This window comes from Lissotriton vulgaris, chromosome 3_2 (genome assembly GCF_964263255.1).
Source record: "Lissotriton vulgaris chromosome 3_2, aLisVul1.2, whole genome shotgun sequence".
Taxonomy (NCBI): Eukaryota; Metazoa; Chordata; class Amphibia; order Caudata; family Salamandridae; genus Lissotriton; species Lissotriton vulgaris.
The window spans coordinates 101,511,517-101,526,474 of record NC_141690.1 but is presented as its reverse complement, the minus strand read 5'-3'; the positions used below and the strand labels follow the sequence as shown (position 1 = coordinate 101,526,474).

The 14,958-nt window shown below is 45.8% G+C and overlaps 1 protein-coding gene across 1 annotated transcript in view; it reads left to right on the top strand.

The window, feature by feature from the left end:
* The window catches only part of LOC147725374 (uncharacterized), a 2,508,159-nt gene that overhangs the window by 1,903,966 nt on the left and 589,235 nt on the right, over positions 1-14,958 (top strand). The window contains exon 19 of the mRNA XM_086964051.1: positions 14,358-14,476. Coding sequence (XP_086820177.1) covers positions 14,358-14,476 — 119 coding nt within the window. The remainder of the gene's footprint in view (positions 1-14,357; positions 14,477-14,958) is intronic.

Genomic DNA, 14,958 nt, shown 5'->3' with positions numbered 1-14,958 from the left:
ATCATTTCTTGCATAAATCTAGCAAACCCAGAAATGTTTTCACATATCACCAGTGGGAACATTGCCCTATACCGCCGAAAAGTAGTTCAAAGATCTTTGCACAGAAATTTTCATATTTTTCAGGGTTTAACACTTCTGACCTAACCACGTATTATAAGGTTGCACCTATATCTGCACAGAAAAATATGTTAACAAACACCAAACAGATTTACACTGCTTCCTTTATTTTCCAACTATTTGAACAGGGTTTCAACTTATGGAAGGACACAATAGACTTAAAATCAGTCTGGGCATCTAGAGACTTGCAAGTTCAAGGAACAAAAGCGCTATTTAGAGCATGCCTCATTCCACAGCAGATGATTTTTCTAAATGACACGGTGCAACAGACTTCCTGTCTTGGAATAGCCAAGAACAAGGACCTAAACACTCCTTGGATTCCAACACCGACACAAACCAAGGGGAATTTTACATCAAATGAAGGGGCTAAAGTAGATGATATATTATAATACAATAGATCAGTCCCCAATTGGAAGGGATGGTTGATTTGGCCCACAGACACAAACAGATGTCAGGAAAGATTCAGGGGTAACACCAAAGGGTTTAGTATCCATAGGCCAGACCCACTTTATGTACAATGAGAACATCTGGGGGTAGTGACATTGTACATTGTTGGGAAGTTATGCCTCAATTGGCTAAGAACCTCAACAGTACACCAGGTGAAACAACACTTATCCTTACTTACAGAGGATGTGGACCTACTGAATTTTTTATTTGGTCCCAGGAAGCCATGTCAAAAACGTTTCTTATATGCTGTCTATACCGAAATCTGGAAAATCTCCCAACAAGAAGCAGCAGAGAGATTAAGAGAAATAGATGGAATTAACCTAGAGAAGGTGTTAGCCGTAGCTGACAATGGCATGACTATGTTAACATCCATGATATATTCACTGGGCAACATTTTATCTTCTGCTATCAATGTACTAGAACAGAATTTGTCCATACTACAACACGGACAGTCACAGTTACGTTCTATTATGTTGTTGCGCTGGACGCTGCAGTCATTGCGCACCGGTTATGTTCCTTGGCGTTTTATCAACAGTGTGTCCATGTTTTCTGCATACAATTAACAGAAAAACAGATGAAAACGGCACAGAGGGAAGCAAAATATACAATACTGTGTATTGAAAAACTGGATAGGTTACCCTTTACTGTTGCAGAGTCACCATCCACAGAGTGGTTAATCCATGGCCATATAACATTACCGGTCACAACTTTGCAGTTTCAGTATTGTCTAGTACAGCAACAGGCAGGCAGATATAAAAAAGAGTAAGGAATTCATCAGGGTTACTTGCTGCTTGCTGTTCCGCAGTGTATGTTGTCTAAACGTGCAGATCCTATATGGGTTTTATAGGAACTAAACGACACCATGGTTCTGTGAATAGGTCCATGTCAAGGTCCATGTCCTGTGATTTCACTTTGCATGCAAATTAGAGGGGCCTAACACTTTCCCTTTCTGCCCAGGCATATCCATTGGTCAGGGGCATAGCTATCAGTAGTTCAGCAGGTGCGGTGGCATTGGGCCCACTGGTATTAAGTGCCCAATGTTCCCTAATAGTGGCTTTATTTGACTGCGCAGCCAGTGGACAAGAGAGAAGAGGCACTTTTACTTTGCACCAGCACCCATGGCACCATTGCTGTGCTACTTGCCACTGTTCCATGGGCAATGCAGCCATGTTCCAGAGCTGTGAGGTGTGGAAGAGGCCCTCCCTCTCATGAGCATTGCAGCCAGCCATGGTTGGATACTCAGAGGAGGGAGTGCCAGTTTGTGAGCTTAGCAGAGCAGGAGTATGGCTGTGAGCTTTATTTAGGGACTCTCTCATGGGTGTAGCTATCAGTAGTGCTGCAGGTGCAGTGGCACCAGGGCTCATGGATGTTCTGGACCCAATGTACCGAACTTATGACTGCGTTTTACTGTCCAACATCATTTTCTTGCATCAGGGCCCATGGCTACATTCCTATACCCCTGGTCTCTTTTCTACTGCACTGCACAGACATCATACAGTGCTGCGCAGGTCAGGAAAGACCCATCCTCCCCTAGGCTTACTAGCCATGGTCCTGTGCTGTGAGGCCCAAGGAAGGAAGCCTGCTGCTCTGGGCCTTGCAACACTGGTCCATAGCTGCAACTCCCAGGTCAAGAGGCCCCTCTGAAGGGCATAGCTATCAATAGTGCAGCAAGTGCGGTTGGACTGTGGCCTCATAGGGGTTATGGGTCCAATGCGCCCAAATTATGGCTGTTTTTTACTGTCCACAAAAAAGTATACAAAAAGTAATGAATGAAATGCTTGAATTATTCATAGCATCTGAAAGAGACAGTTGTAGATTCCTTACCTTAGAATTACCCCCAGGCGTCAGACTGGATCTGGAGAATTTTTTCTTAGCAGTGCCCCTGCATGTTGGTAGGTGGCGTTGGTCGACTCCGCATCTGTCGTTGGCGTTGTGGTCACCGGAATGACGTCACGGGGCCTACTTAGACGCCACCCCTACGCGCTGACGTCAGTTCTTTATTTTTCCGCCCCAGCCTAGCGCAGATCTGGAGATCTACCCCTAGTCATTTTTTGACTAACCTTTCATGACGTTTTGTTGACTTCTTTTTCGAGCCTTTGACTCCTGGTGCGCGAGGGATGAACCAATGCCAGACTGGGTTCAAGCTTTGCGACTTCTGTCACAAGTTGATGTCTGTGATGGATCAGCACCTCGTGTGTCTATGGTGTCTGGAGCTCAACCATGACCAGAAGTCGTGCTCCGACTGCCGGGCCATGAATCCAAAGTCTTTGCGGGAGCGGTCCTAAAAGTTATTGGAGGCCCGGCGGTCGGCTCCGCCTCAATCCTGGTCTCATTCAATAGGAAGACCTCATCGCACTCCAAGTCTTTCTAGGTCTTTGGGTAAGTCCAAGAAGAAGAAGTTGAAGAAGCACCGGCGCTCTTCGCCGTCCCCCCGCCGGTCAGCTGACACGACACGGCACTCGGAGCATCGTCGCTCTAAAGCTCCGTCCACAGTGCCTACTTCAGGGACGACTCTGCGCCTCCCCCATTTCCAGGAGCCGGAGCGTCCCCTGCCCAACTCCGCAAGACCTACAATGCCCTCCACCTCATCTTAGGGCAGCCTGACTCCGCCAGTGCGCATTCGGCCCCAGTGGATCCAGGCCTGGACCTGGATCGACGCCCGTCGATCTCACTGATCCTTCCACAGCGCCGATTTCGGCAACTACACCCCCGGCGCCAGCTGACGCTGTCCCCTTCCTCACCCCCGAGGTGTAGCCGGACTGACGCTGGAGGGTACTTTTGTTCCCCTGTTTATGCCTGGTGTTGCCTACCGCCCAGATGGTGGTGATGAGGACTGGGAGGGGTCGCTGGACCCTTTAGCAGACCAGCTGGAAGAACCGGACAAGAGAGAGGACCTGTGTGACGACAGTGGTCTAGACACTTCTCCAGACCTTGGCATGCAGTCTTCCCCTACCGTGGCTGCGGAGGAGGGGGCGCCCTATGCTGTGGGGGTACAAAGGTCGGCCGAGGACTTGGGCCTTGAGCACCCTTCAGTGGCAGTCAGGACTAACCTCCTCACAGAGGTGCATCAGCCTGAACCCCTTCTGCCCTTCAACGAAGCCCTCACTGACGTCCTCCTGGGCACAAGGTCCAAGCCCAGCACAGGGGCTCCTGTGGAAAAGACAATTGCCTGTCACCATCGCCTGGCCCCAGGGGACCCAGTTTTCCACACCCAACATCCTTCCTTCGAGAGCTTGGTGGTTCAAGCCTCTTCTTCAAAGGGCACATTCCCTTCTCCTTCAGATAGGGAATCCAAGAAACTGGATCACCTTTGGAAGCGCATGCGCTCTTCCTCCAGCTTGGCATTGCGGTGCGTGAATACCGCATGCCTCTTGGGCCGATACTCCCACACCATCTGGGATACGGTTGCGTAGGTGTTGCCTCGGTGCTCGGAGGAGACCCAGGCCATTTTCTCCCAAGCAGTGGCGGATGGGAGAGGCGCAGCCAAATTCACAATCAGATGTGGACAGGATACCACCAACTCACTAGGCAGAATGATTGCCATGTCCGTAGCCATTAGCCTCCACGCCTGGTTGAGGACAGCTGGCTTTTCGGGGGATGTTCAATCAACTTTGCTGTACATGCCCTTTGATGGCTGTCGTCTTTTTGGCGACAAAGCAGCCTCTGCGCTGGAGCGCTTTAAAGATTCTCGGGCTACGACCAGATCTTTGGGCCTCGCTTCGCCTTCCCGTCCACTCCAGTTTGCTTTTTGCCCCTTTTGTGGCTATGGAAGGAGCGCCCAGTCACGTCCGGCCCAGCCTCGCCACCGGTTCACGCAAGCTGCCCAGCCTCAGCATGGCCAAAGACATGGGACCCTGCAATCATGCGTGTCTGGGAGCCAGTCTACCCTTCACCCCCCCCCCCCCCTTCCAGGCAGCCTCCCGACCCCCTAGTCCGACTTTTGAGGCCCATCAACAACCAGTGTGTGGCAGGAATCGCCATCACCTCCCCCACTGGCAATCCATCAAGTCGGACAGGTGGGTTTTGCAAATAGTCCGAGGGGGTTACTCCCTCCCCTTCGAGGCTACCCCTCCCTCCATGCCACCCTCTTTCGATCGCATGCCAGAGGATCATTTGGCGCTTCTCCGCCAGGAAGTCTCAGCTCTCTTGGCCAAGGGGCTATCTAGAGGGTCCCTGCACCAGAAGTAGGTCGTGGTTCCTATTCCCGCTACTGTCTGGTGCCCAAGAAGGACAAAGGCCTGCATCCTATTGTAGACCTCAGGGCCTTCAACCGCTTCCTCCGGAATAAGAAGTTCAAAATGCTCACATTGGCTCAAGTCCTGTCAGCCCTCGACCCTCAAGACTGGATGGTGACACTGGACTTGCAGGACGCTATTTCCATATTCCTGTCCTGCCAGTTTACAGACGCTATCTAAGGTTCACTGTATGCCACACGCATTTTCAGTCCACCGTGCTTCCCTTTGGCCTCATCAGTGCCCCACGGGTGTTTACGAAAGTGATGGCGGTGGTCGCTGCTCATCTGCGCAGATCAGGGGTTCCAGTCTTCCCCTTTTTCGACGAGTGGCTGTTGAAGGCGGGCTCGCCCCAGGCTGTCGCCTCCCACCTCTAGTGCCACAGTCGAACCTGACTCTCTCCCAGACGCTCCCTTACATCAGAGCTGTTCTGGACACAGTGCAGTTTTGGGGCTATCCTCCCAAGCAGCTAGTCCGGGATATTCAGGCTATGATACCGATGTTTCAGCCTCTATCCCGGATTTCAGTGACAATGACCCTGAGGCTGCTGGGTCTCATGGCCTACTGCATTCGTTTAGTAAAGCATGCCAGATAGCATATGCAGGCTTTGCAGGGGAACCTGAAGTTCCTGTGGGCGCAGCATCAGGGGAATCTTTCTGACTACGTCCAGATCTTTGAGGGAACTGCACAACAACTACAGTGGTGGTTAACAGACCCAACTTGGGTCAGGGGCAGATTCCTCTCCTTTCCCCAACCAAACCTAACAGTGGTGACAGATGCATCACTCCTGGGATGGGGCGGCCTTCTGTTAGAGGCGGAGATCAGAGGCGTCCGATCTTCGGCGTAGTCCGGGCCCCATATCAACCTGTTGGAGCTCCGGGCGATCCACCTGGCACTGAAAGCATTCCTTCCCTCTCTCAAAGAGGAAGTGGTGCAGGTGTTCACAGACAACCCACCGCCATGTGATACTGCAACAAACTGGGCGAGGTGGGGTCGTGGACACTATGTCAAGAGGCTCTTCGCCTCCCGACATGGCTGGAACATCAAGGAATGGCCCTGGTGGTTCAACACCTGGCAGGTTCTATGAACACCAGGGCGGACAAACTCAGCCGTCGGTGCCTGGTCTATCAGGAATGGCGTCTTCACTGAGGTGGTGGGGAGAGACTTGGTTAGATCTGTTTGCCACCGAAGAGAACGCACAATGTCAGCAGTTCTCTACATTGGAGTTTCCAAAGCGGCATTCGTCTGGGACTCTTTTCGTCGCGAGTGGAGTTGCAGCCTTCTGTACGCCTTTTCCCCTGTACCACTTCTGCCCCAAGTGCTGAAGATGATAAAGCACGACTGGGCCCAAGTTATCCTTGTGGCTCTGGACTAAGGATGAAGAGTCTGGTACCCCAAGCTCCTGGGCATTGCCATTGATCCTCCAGTCAGACTGCCCCTTCAGGAGTATCTTCTGTTGGAGCAGCAGGGGACAGTTCTTCACTCGAATCTGTCCAGTCTCTACCTCCTTTCATGGAGATTGAGCGGCAGTTAACAGCTTTTGACCTTCCACCCGGTCAGTAATGTCTTCTTGGTAGCCAGGCGTCCCTCCACTAAAACGGTATACACCGGTAGATGAAACAAGTTTGTGGCATGGTGCACAGCAAAGGCTGTGGATCCCCTTTCTGCCCCTCTTTCAGAGGTTCTATTATTTATACTTTCTTTGGCCCAGCAGGGCTCTGCCCTGGGCACTCTTAAAGGCTATCTTGTAGCTATCTCTGCTTTCGCCTGCCAGATCAGCCCTCATTATTGAAGTCCCCTATAGTAAATAGATTCTTTAAGGGCATTACTCATCTCTTTCCTCATCTTCTTTCATAATGCCCCAGTGGGACTTGAATCTTGTTCTAACTCATCTTATGTGTGCTCCCTTCGAGCCCCTTCACAACTGTCCTCTCAGGCTCCTCACTCTGAAAACTGCCTTCCTTGTTGTCATCACCTCAGCTCGCAGAGTGAGTGATATTCAGGCTCTATATTCCAAGCCCCCTTTCTTCTCTGTGCATCCGGACAAAGAGGTGCTTAGGACGAAGCCCTCATTCCTTCCTAAAGTGGTTACACCTTTTCACATAGGACAAACGATCAACTTACCCACATTTTCCCCACCTCCGCACCCTTCCAAGGAGGAGGAGAGACTCCACTATCTGGACTCTAATCGTGCGCTGTCCTTCTACCTTGATTGCACAAAAGATTTTTGGGTGGATGATCAACTCTTCGTTGGCTATGTAGGTGCCAAGAAAGGTCATGGCTGTTCAAAAGCGTACTATCTCTCGATGGGTTGTCTTTGTATTAAAGTCTGTTACGCTTTAGCAAAAAAGGAACCTCCAGTGGGGCTGCGTGCTCATTTCACTAGGGCTACGGCAGCAACTACTGCTTTGGCACGTTGAGTCCCACTTTTTGACATCTGCCAGGCGGCCACGTGGGCATCTTTTGACACGTTCACCGGACATTACTGCCTGGACAGCCGTGTCTGGAGGATGGCTATTTTGCCCGTTTGGTCCTCCAGGACTTTCTGCTGTGAACTTAGTTCGCAGACCCACCACCGGGGATGTTATTGCTGGGGTATCTATTCTAAGGAAAGGAATCTACAACTAACTGTCTCTTTCAGATGAACAAGTAACTTACCTTCAGTAATGATGAATATGTAAGAGACATAGGTTAGTTGTAGATTCCTTACTGCCTCACCCATCCTCCCCACTCTGCAAACTGACTTCTAGGGATAGGTACTCCCTTACAGGGCACTAGTTGTGGCACACCAGTCGTCAGCATCTTTCATGGCTCTGCGCTTCTGGCATGGAAAGTCATGTCAGAACTGACGTCAGCCTGCAGGGGCGGCGTCTAAGTAGGCACCTGTAACGACCGGATTCTTGGACCAAGCAGCCTACCAATCGTAGCTAACCCAGTCGTCACGCAACCACACCCTTCTCAGGCCATATAACACATAATATCTAGAATATCCACCTGAGAATGGGGAAAAAGCTATTTACAAGCCTATACAGTCAAAAATACCACTAACATCTAAGGAATTCCATATCACATCCTATTGTCACCTCACTGAATAACTGACTCTTTAACGTCACCCGACGATTCTTTAACGTCACCCGATGATTCTTTAACGTCACCCGATGATTCTTTAACGTCACCCGACAATTCTTTAACGTCACCAGACGATTCTTTAACGTCACCCGACGATTCTTTAACGTCACCCGACGATTTTTACTTAGCCTCTTAACTACTGTATCTACATTAATAAGGGTTCACCTTTAAAAGTTATTCCTCAAATGAAGTTCACACTCTCCCCCCATCATCAGTTACCTTCTCAGAAGGGAATATCCCATCCTTCTGTACGTCAGCACCTGGTTAAAAGGAAAGGTTATTCTCATTCATAAAAACAACATTCAAATATATTTATTACTAAGATCTCTTTATTCTACAATTAAGCATGGCAGAATGAATAAAAAAAACATAATTTAGCTTAGTCACTACCTATGACCTAAAAGGGAAGCAAATAGATGATTATATATATATATATATATATGCTACACTAGCTTAGAACGCCTCAACTTAGACGTGCGTCTTTCCATCTTGGCAGTTGAGCTGGTCCCTCTCTCTCGCTCTGTCTTCAATCTGTTCAGGACTCTGCTCTCTCTCTCGCTCACAAATGCACGTCTGCACCGCTATGCCTCGTCTAGACTGCCACGGTTCCAAAATACTCGAACCCTTTTCTGGTCTCAGTCTCTGCAACTCCTGTACAATGTCACTACAGGACCTTCAATCACTTTCCTTCTCCATCTCAGGATTCCAATTAGCTGATGACACCACACTCTCTGCACCAGCCTTCTGACCAACTTCTTCTGTCCACTCCGCACGTCTCCTTCCGTCTTCTACCCTCTCGCTCCTTGATATTATAGAGCGCTCTCTCTTCATGGAAATTTCCAGTAACAGGCCGACTCCCACCGAATTCCTGTACCAGCCCCCAGGCTCCCTCCGCATCCACAGTGGCCACCTGCGTATTGCGTCTAGAGCCGGGGAGACAAGCACATTCCTTCGATAAGGGCCAGTGTTGACCGGTTCCTCACTAGCGAATAACAGGCTAAACTCTAAACATTACCTCTACCCTACAAGCTCCTCAGACAGCCGAGGCAGAATCAAAGATGGCTTCTCTCTAGCTTTTAGGCCTTTAGGCCCGAAAAGAGGTAAAGAAGGCACTAAACCCTGTCAAAGTACATAGGTAAACCCTACAAACAAGCGCAAATGCGACTAAGACTAAGATGGCAGTGGATCATAGTCACCACCAGTCTAAAATAGAGCAAATTATCCTGTCGCTACAGCACCGCAACGTCATTCCGGCAACCATGATGCCGACGACAGACGCGGAGTCGACGTCTAGGGTTATGGCTAGGTAAAAGTTCTACAAATCCAGTCTGACGTCTGGGGGTAGTTCTAAGGTAAGGAATCTACAACTAACCTATGTCTCTTAAAGATATATTGTTAACGAAGGTAAATAACTTGTTAAACTGGCAGTTACTCAGGCTGCATCCCACTCCATCGTTATTTTGCACACCATGTAACCTCATTTTGGACCCAGCCATATACAAATAAGTCTTGACCCTGCTCCAATGGGCCCAGTTCAGACCGAACTACCCGCCCAGGTTCTCCTAGATCCAGAGCACAAGCAACCCAGGACTGGTGTCGCCCTAGTTAGGGATCATCAGCCGGGTATAGGTTGGTTCCAGTGACACACTGTGCAAAGGACCCACGTCTGTGCATACCCGTCCCACCTAGGGCGACTCACTAAAATATACAAAAAAGTGAAGGATAGAATGCTTGAAATAATCTCAGCCCTGCTGAGACTGATGCCCCCGATGATAAATTGAGGACCACCAGGGGAGCCTTGCCCCAGTTTGAAGGCTTCTACTTACACCATCTGTCTTTATATTTTGTGCACTTCCAATTTGAGAATCTACAACTAACTGTCTCTTTCAGATGAACAAGTAACTTACCTTCAGTAACGATGAATATGTAAGAGACATAGGTTAGTTGTAGATTCCTTACTGCCTCACCCATCCTCCCCACTCTGCAAACTGACTTCTAGGGATAGGTACTCCCTTACAGGGCACTAGTTGTGGCACACCAGTCGTCAGCATCTTTCATGGCTCCGCGCTTCTGGCATGGAAAGTCATGTCAGAACTGACGTCAGCCTGCAGGGGCGGCGTCTAAGTAGGCACCTGTAACGACCGGATTCTTGGACCAAGCAGCCTACCAATCGTAGCTAACCCAGTCGTCACGCAACCACACACTTCTCAGGCCATATAACACATAATATCTAGAATATCCACCTGAGAATGGGGAAAAAGCTATTTACAAGCCTATACAGTCAAAAATACCACTAACATCTAAGAAATTCCATATCACATCCTATAGTCACCTCACTGAATAACTGACTCTTTAGCTGATGAGGGACAGATATTTGCTGTATATTGGTATATCTGTACAAGTTCTATTGAGATTGTTTGCGTTTTGGCTCTTTTGTAGACATGAAAATACAATCCATGACAATAAAACATTGACAAGGCACAACCCTAGACGCCTGGTCCCTCTCCCATGGGCTTTGCAGCCACAGTCCTTCACTGTGAGACACAAGGAAATGGACTGGTTAGTGGGCTTAGCTTGTAGCATTATTTAATTGCATATAAACGTGTGGTTGCTAAGTTTTGTTCAATATTAGGAGAAATCAAATGAGTGGAGATGTATCTCAAATCTGATAACTTAATATGCATCATGCTGATTTACAAAATGAAATGCACTCTGGAACCATATATGTGCATACTAGTTATTAGTATCAGAACATTTAAAGGCTTCAGAGGACGTTGATAAGGATGTTGTAGCCATGGCTCCTGGCACATGACAGTAAACCCTTTAAGCTTACATATGATTGTATTCTAGTAGTTTTAGGTGTTTTTCAATGACTAGAGGGATGCCTTTAATAGAAGTCAAGCTATTTTCAACTGTTTATTTGCTTTCATATCTTTTTTGCACATACCAATCTTTCACTGGGTATTTGTGAACCCATCTTGGAATTTTAATCCCACTGGCACCCTTAAGGGCATTCACATGCTGCAGCACACCTCACAAGGGCATGAATAAATATGACCACATCATAACACGGTGATGGAACTCCACAGGTCCTCCTTGCCAGCCCACACCCTCTTCAAGCACAGCTGCATTATCTGCAAAGGTATCACAATGCGTGAACAGTCCACAAACCTGCTACCTTTCTTTCACACCTTGACTTTATGCACAGTGCTCCTCTGCTTTTGGCTAGGTTAGCACTATACGACTGACACTCCTGCCTTCTTGGATGACAAGCTTGCCATCTCCGTAGTTCTCCACACCAAGAGCACCTTCAGGCAGAAGAAGAAGATGTGCTAAAAAGTGATAAAACAAGAAAAAAGCATTTCCCATCTAAGTCCCAAGGGTCTGGAATGTTATTCCTACACCTATTTGGATTGCCTGAAGTCGGCTCCATTTTAGAAAACCGCAAATGCTCAACTTAAAAAATAAACATGATACAGTTGATGCAGCGCTACTCCAAAAATTTCTTTAAAACCCCTCACCTATTCCTTGAGAACTCAATTACACATTTATTCATCAGTGGGGCCCATAACACTGCGAGTCACTTACACACACATTTACCCTACTTCAAGGATTCAGTGAAGATCAAATAGGAGAGCTGCTGAATCATAGCAGACCAGCTTAATTCCTCATTTATTTAATTTTATTTAAAGAGAAAATCTCCTAGCATGACCTATATGTATTCATTTATTTATTTTTGTAATTAGACATAGCCTAAGAAAGAAAAGGAGTAAATTCAAAAACATTTATATTTATTCGCATAAAAGTTCAAGAAATAAGTGAAATTATATCATCACAATCCCAGGACACAGACATCAGCATAGGACAGAATAGTTCCCAAAGACCATCTCTCTATTCTCTCTAGTTGATCATCTCCTAAAGGACTCCACACCCATTCAAAGAAAAGTTAAAGTTCAGAAAAACTTCAAAGTCCTTACACCATAAGAAAGATTCAGCAATCCGGCAGCATGTCGGGATGCAAAGATGAAAATCAGGAAGGAAGGGTTTTTTCTTAAATCCAAACTTACTCTATTATACCCTTTTTCACTAACTAATCTATCTAAATTTTGAAACATTTGGGGTCTTTAACAGTTCTGATTGGACAAGTCGAGAATCGTGGTGTCATCAAATATGAAAGTCCTCTTTGTTGGCTCTAGTCTGGTCACTTGTGTCCTTAAAATGGATATTTCAATAGTTTTTCACAGGCCCACAATGCGGATGTTCATTTTTTGTTGGCAATCAGTCAGGCTTTCAGGGCACATTGTCCTTGACCCATTCCGCACAGGCATAGGCAGCTCACGCTCGTTTTGAGCTCATTTTCGCAGGTGCGTACTGCACCATAATCTCGGAGTCACAGAGACGTCCATTTTTTATTAGGCCGCATGGGCCAGAACGGGAACTATTATAGAAACAAACACAATTAAACGTTAATTGTTGAAATTTTAACCCTTCTGTTTACCTCCTACCATACTAAGGTATCACTGTTAGTCATTACCTAGCAGATAATGTAACATATATGCGTGGTTTACTCACTATTCTCCATCTTTCATGCCACAAATAAAAAAACAAAAGCACATTTATGCCAATTTTGGTTAGGTTATACCAATTGCGTTAATTATAGACGTAACAATATCACTTTATTAGTCGATTATAATTTGCAACATAAGCAAATTAGTTTTTCCTGCGTGTATTTGTGTGTGCGCATTTCTATTCTATGTTGGTTAATTTCAAAACCACACGATTAATTCATGTTACTGTTATGATGAAGTAACTTCACGAGAGGTACACAAAAATGTGTTTTTCCACCTCGCTCCATCACAGTCACGATCTACAAACCATCTACTCTTCTTGTCATGTGTTTACTCTGTCTTTGACCCTGTACAGTGCTTAGCAGTCTTTCATCTTGGTTTGCACTATATAAATACCACATACACATATACGTATCTAATGCACTAATCTGTAAAGAAATTGTTAACATTTGATTGAACTTATAAGTTCTGGAGAGAAATAGGCCAATCCTTTCTATCCCAATGTGACTAATGTAATGTATTTTCAGTTAATTGAAATGTAAACTATAGGTGCTTATTTTATTAGTGTTAATATTTGTTTTTGTTTTACTGATAACTGCACCAAGAAAGTTGCTTCTTGCAAAGTCTCTCACCAATAATTAATTGATGCCACGTCCTATGATGTCATGTTCTCAAGTTGAATGCAAATTAGGGGGGCCTTACACATTCCCTTTCTGCCCAGGGCTAAAAAAGTCCTAGGACTAGCCCTGGGGTCTCCGGTGTCGCCTTCTATTTTACCAACCTTCTATCTCCAGACGGTTGGCAGACAGCGGTCTTGCTCCTCTTGATGAGATTGAGGGAGAGGGGTAGCAGGCTTATGGTGAGATCTGGCCGCTGGCCAGAGCTCTGCAAGAACGCAGCTCATGGCACTGTGACCTAGGCCACGTCCTGATGCTAGGGCGATCTTGAGAAGATGTTACACATACATTTTGATATTTATGGTTAAAGAGAAGATTATATAATGTTATTTGAAATGTTTGTATTGACTATTTTTAGGCAGAAAAACTGAAAAATACTAGTAAATGTGTAGAAATGTATGCGCCCTATTTTCGAACTAACTTATTTATTTGTTTTTTGCACATTTGTGCATCAACGCTTCATATACTCATCATCAGAAAGAAAAATATTCCAGAATTTAATAATATTTGGTTTAATGCTGTGGTTTTAGATGATGACCGATTTTGTACCCATGATTATCAGATCCTTAATGAGAGGGGGAAAAATATTCTTAAGCATTGGGAATTTAAAGAAAATATTAATATTCTTTCATGGTTGTGAAAGTTACTTAACTTTGCACCAGTGGAAATGCTGTATTTTAAATGCGTTGACAATTTAAGGATATCTATGCTACATGAGATGCCAATTTAAATTCTCTGTGACACTGATTAACAGGAAGTGTTGTTTGATTCAAGTCCGTCTTCGTTTCCTTCACTCCTCTTGTTTAGCCCATAGTAGTTTTATGAGTCTGTAAGTTTTAAATTGGAGTGGTTTCTCATCATCCCAGAGTAAATGTTTCCTTCATCACAATTGTTTAAATATTATTGAAGCACTTTATTGTATATTCTAAGGTTATGGTATGATTAGATATTTCAAAAATTTTAAAAAAAGAAAACAAGATGGAATGGCAGACAACTGAATAGTAAACCAAAAGATTATACAATGTCTCACCTTATAGTGTTAGGGACAGATTTACAAGCCCCTTGCGCCACATTTGCCATGTTAGAAGTGACTCAAAAGTGATGCAAGGGCTTGTAAATCTGCCCCTTAGTTTTTATCAAATCATTTAGTTAATATAACAGTCAATTCTTTATTTTGTCAATGATAGAAAAACGCCATAAAGGTATGTGTTGACAGCCTGGGGGAGATATTACAAGCTACAGATGAGTCCACAGAAGAGTTTGTTAAGATGGCGGTCAATGGATTGCTTGAGGATGCAAAAGCGTGGTAAGCTTTGTTCTTTTATTTTATCAGTAATTAAACACATAATTGTAATAAATTCTACTCCTCCCTCCTACTGTACCAATGATATTGTAAACATGAAATGTATGTATTAATGTGAATTTAAAGAGCGCACACCTTGCATTAAAACCATGTACCAGAGGAGGAGTTTACTGTACAACATTGGTACTCCTCAGTTGGTAGAGTAGAAGAGTGACCAAACTAGCCCTGTTTCAGAAAATCATTCATCCACCACCATGTGTTTCAATATGCTTGATGTTGAAATCATTCATGGGCGATTGTTGTGTTATATTATTGGGGTCACATCCACTGGGTCCCCTTGAACCCAAGGGTTCTGAGAAACATGAAACTGGCTCGGGCCTCTCACTCCCTCTCCGCTAGTTATGCTCTGTTGGACAGGGAGTGTTAAAAGTCACTCAAACCAGTCAGACAATCTCTTATTTGCAAGTGATTGTTGCTTGAGTTTG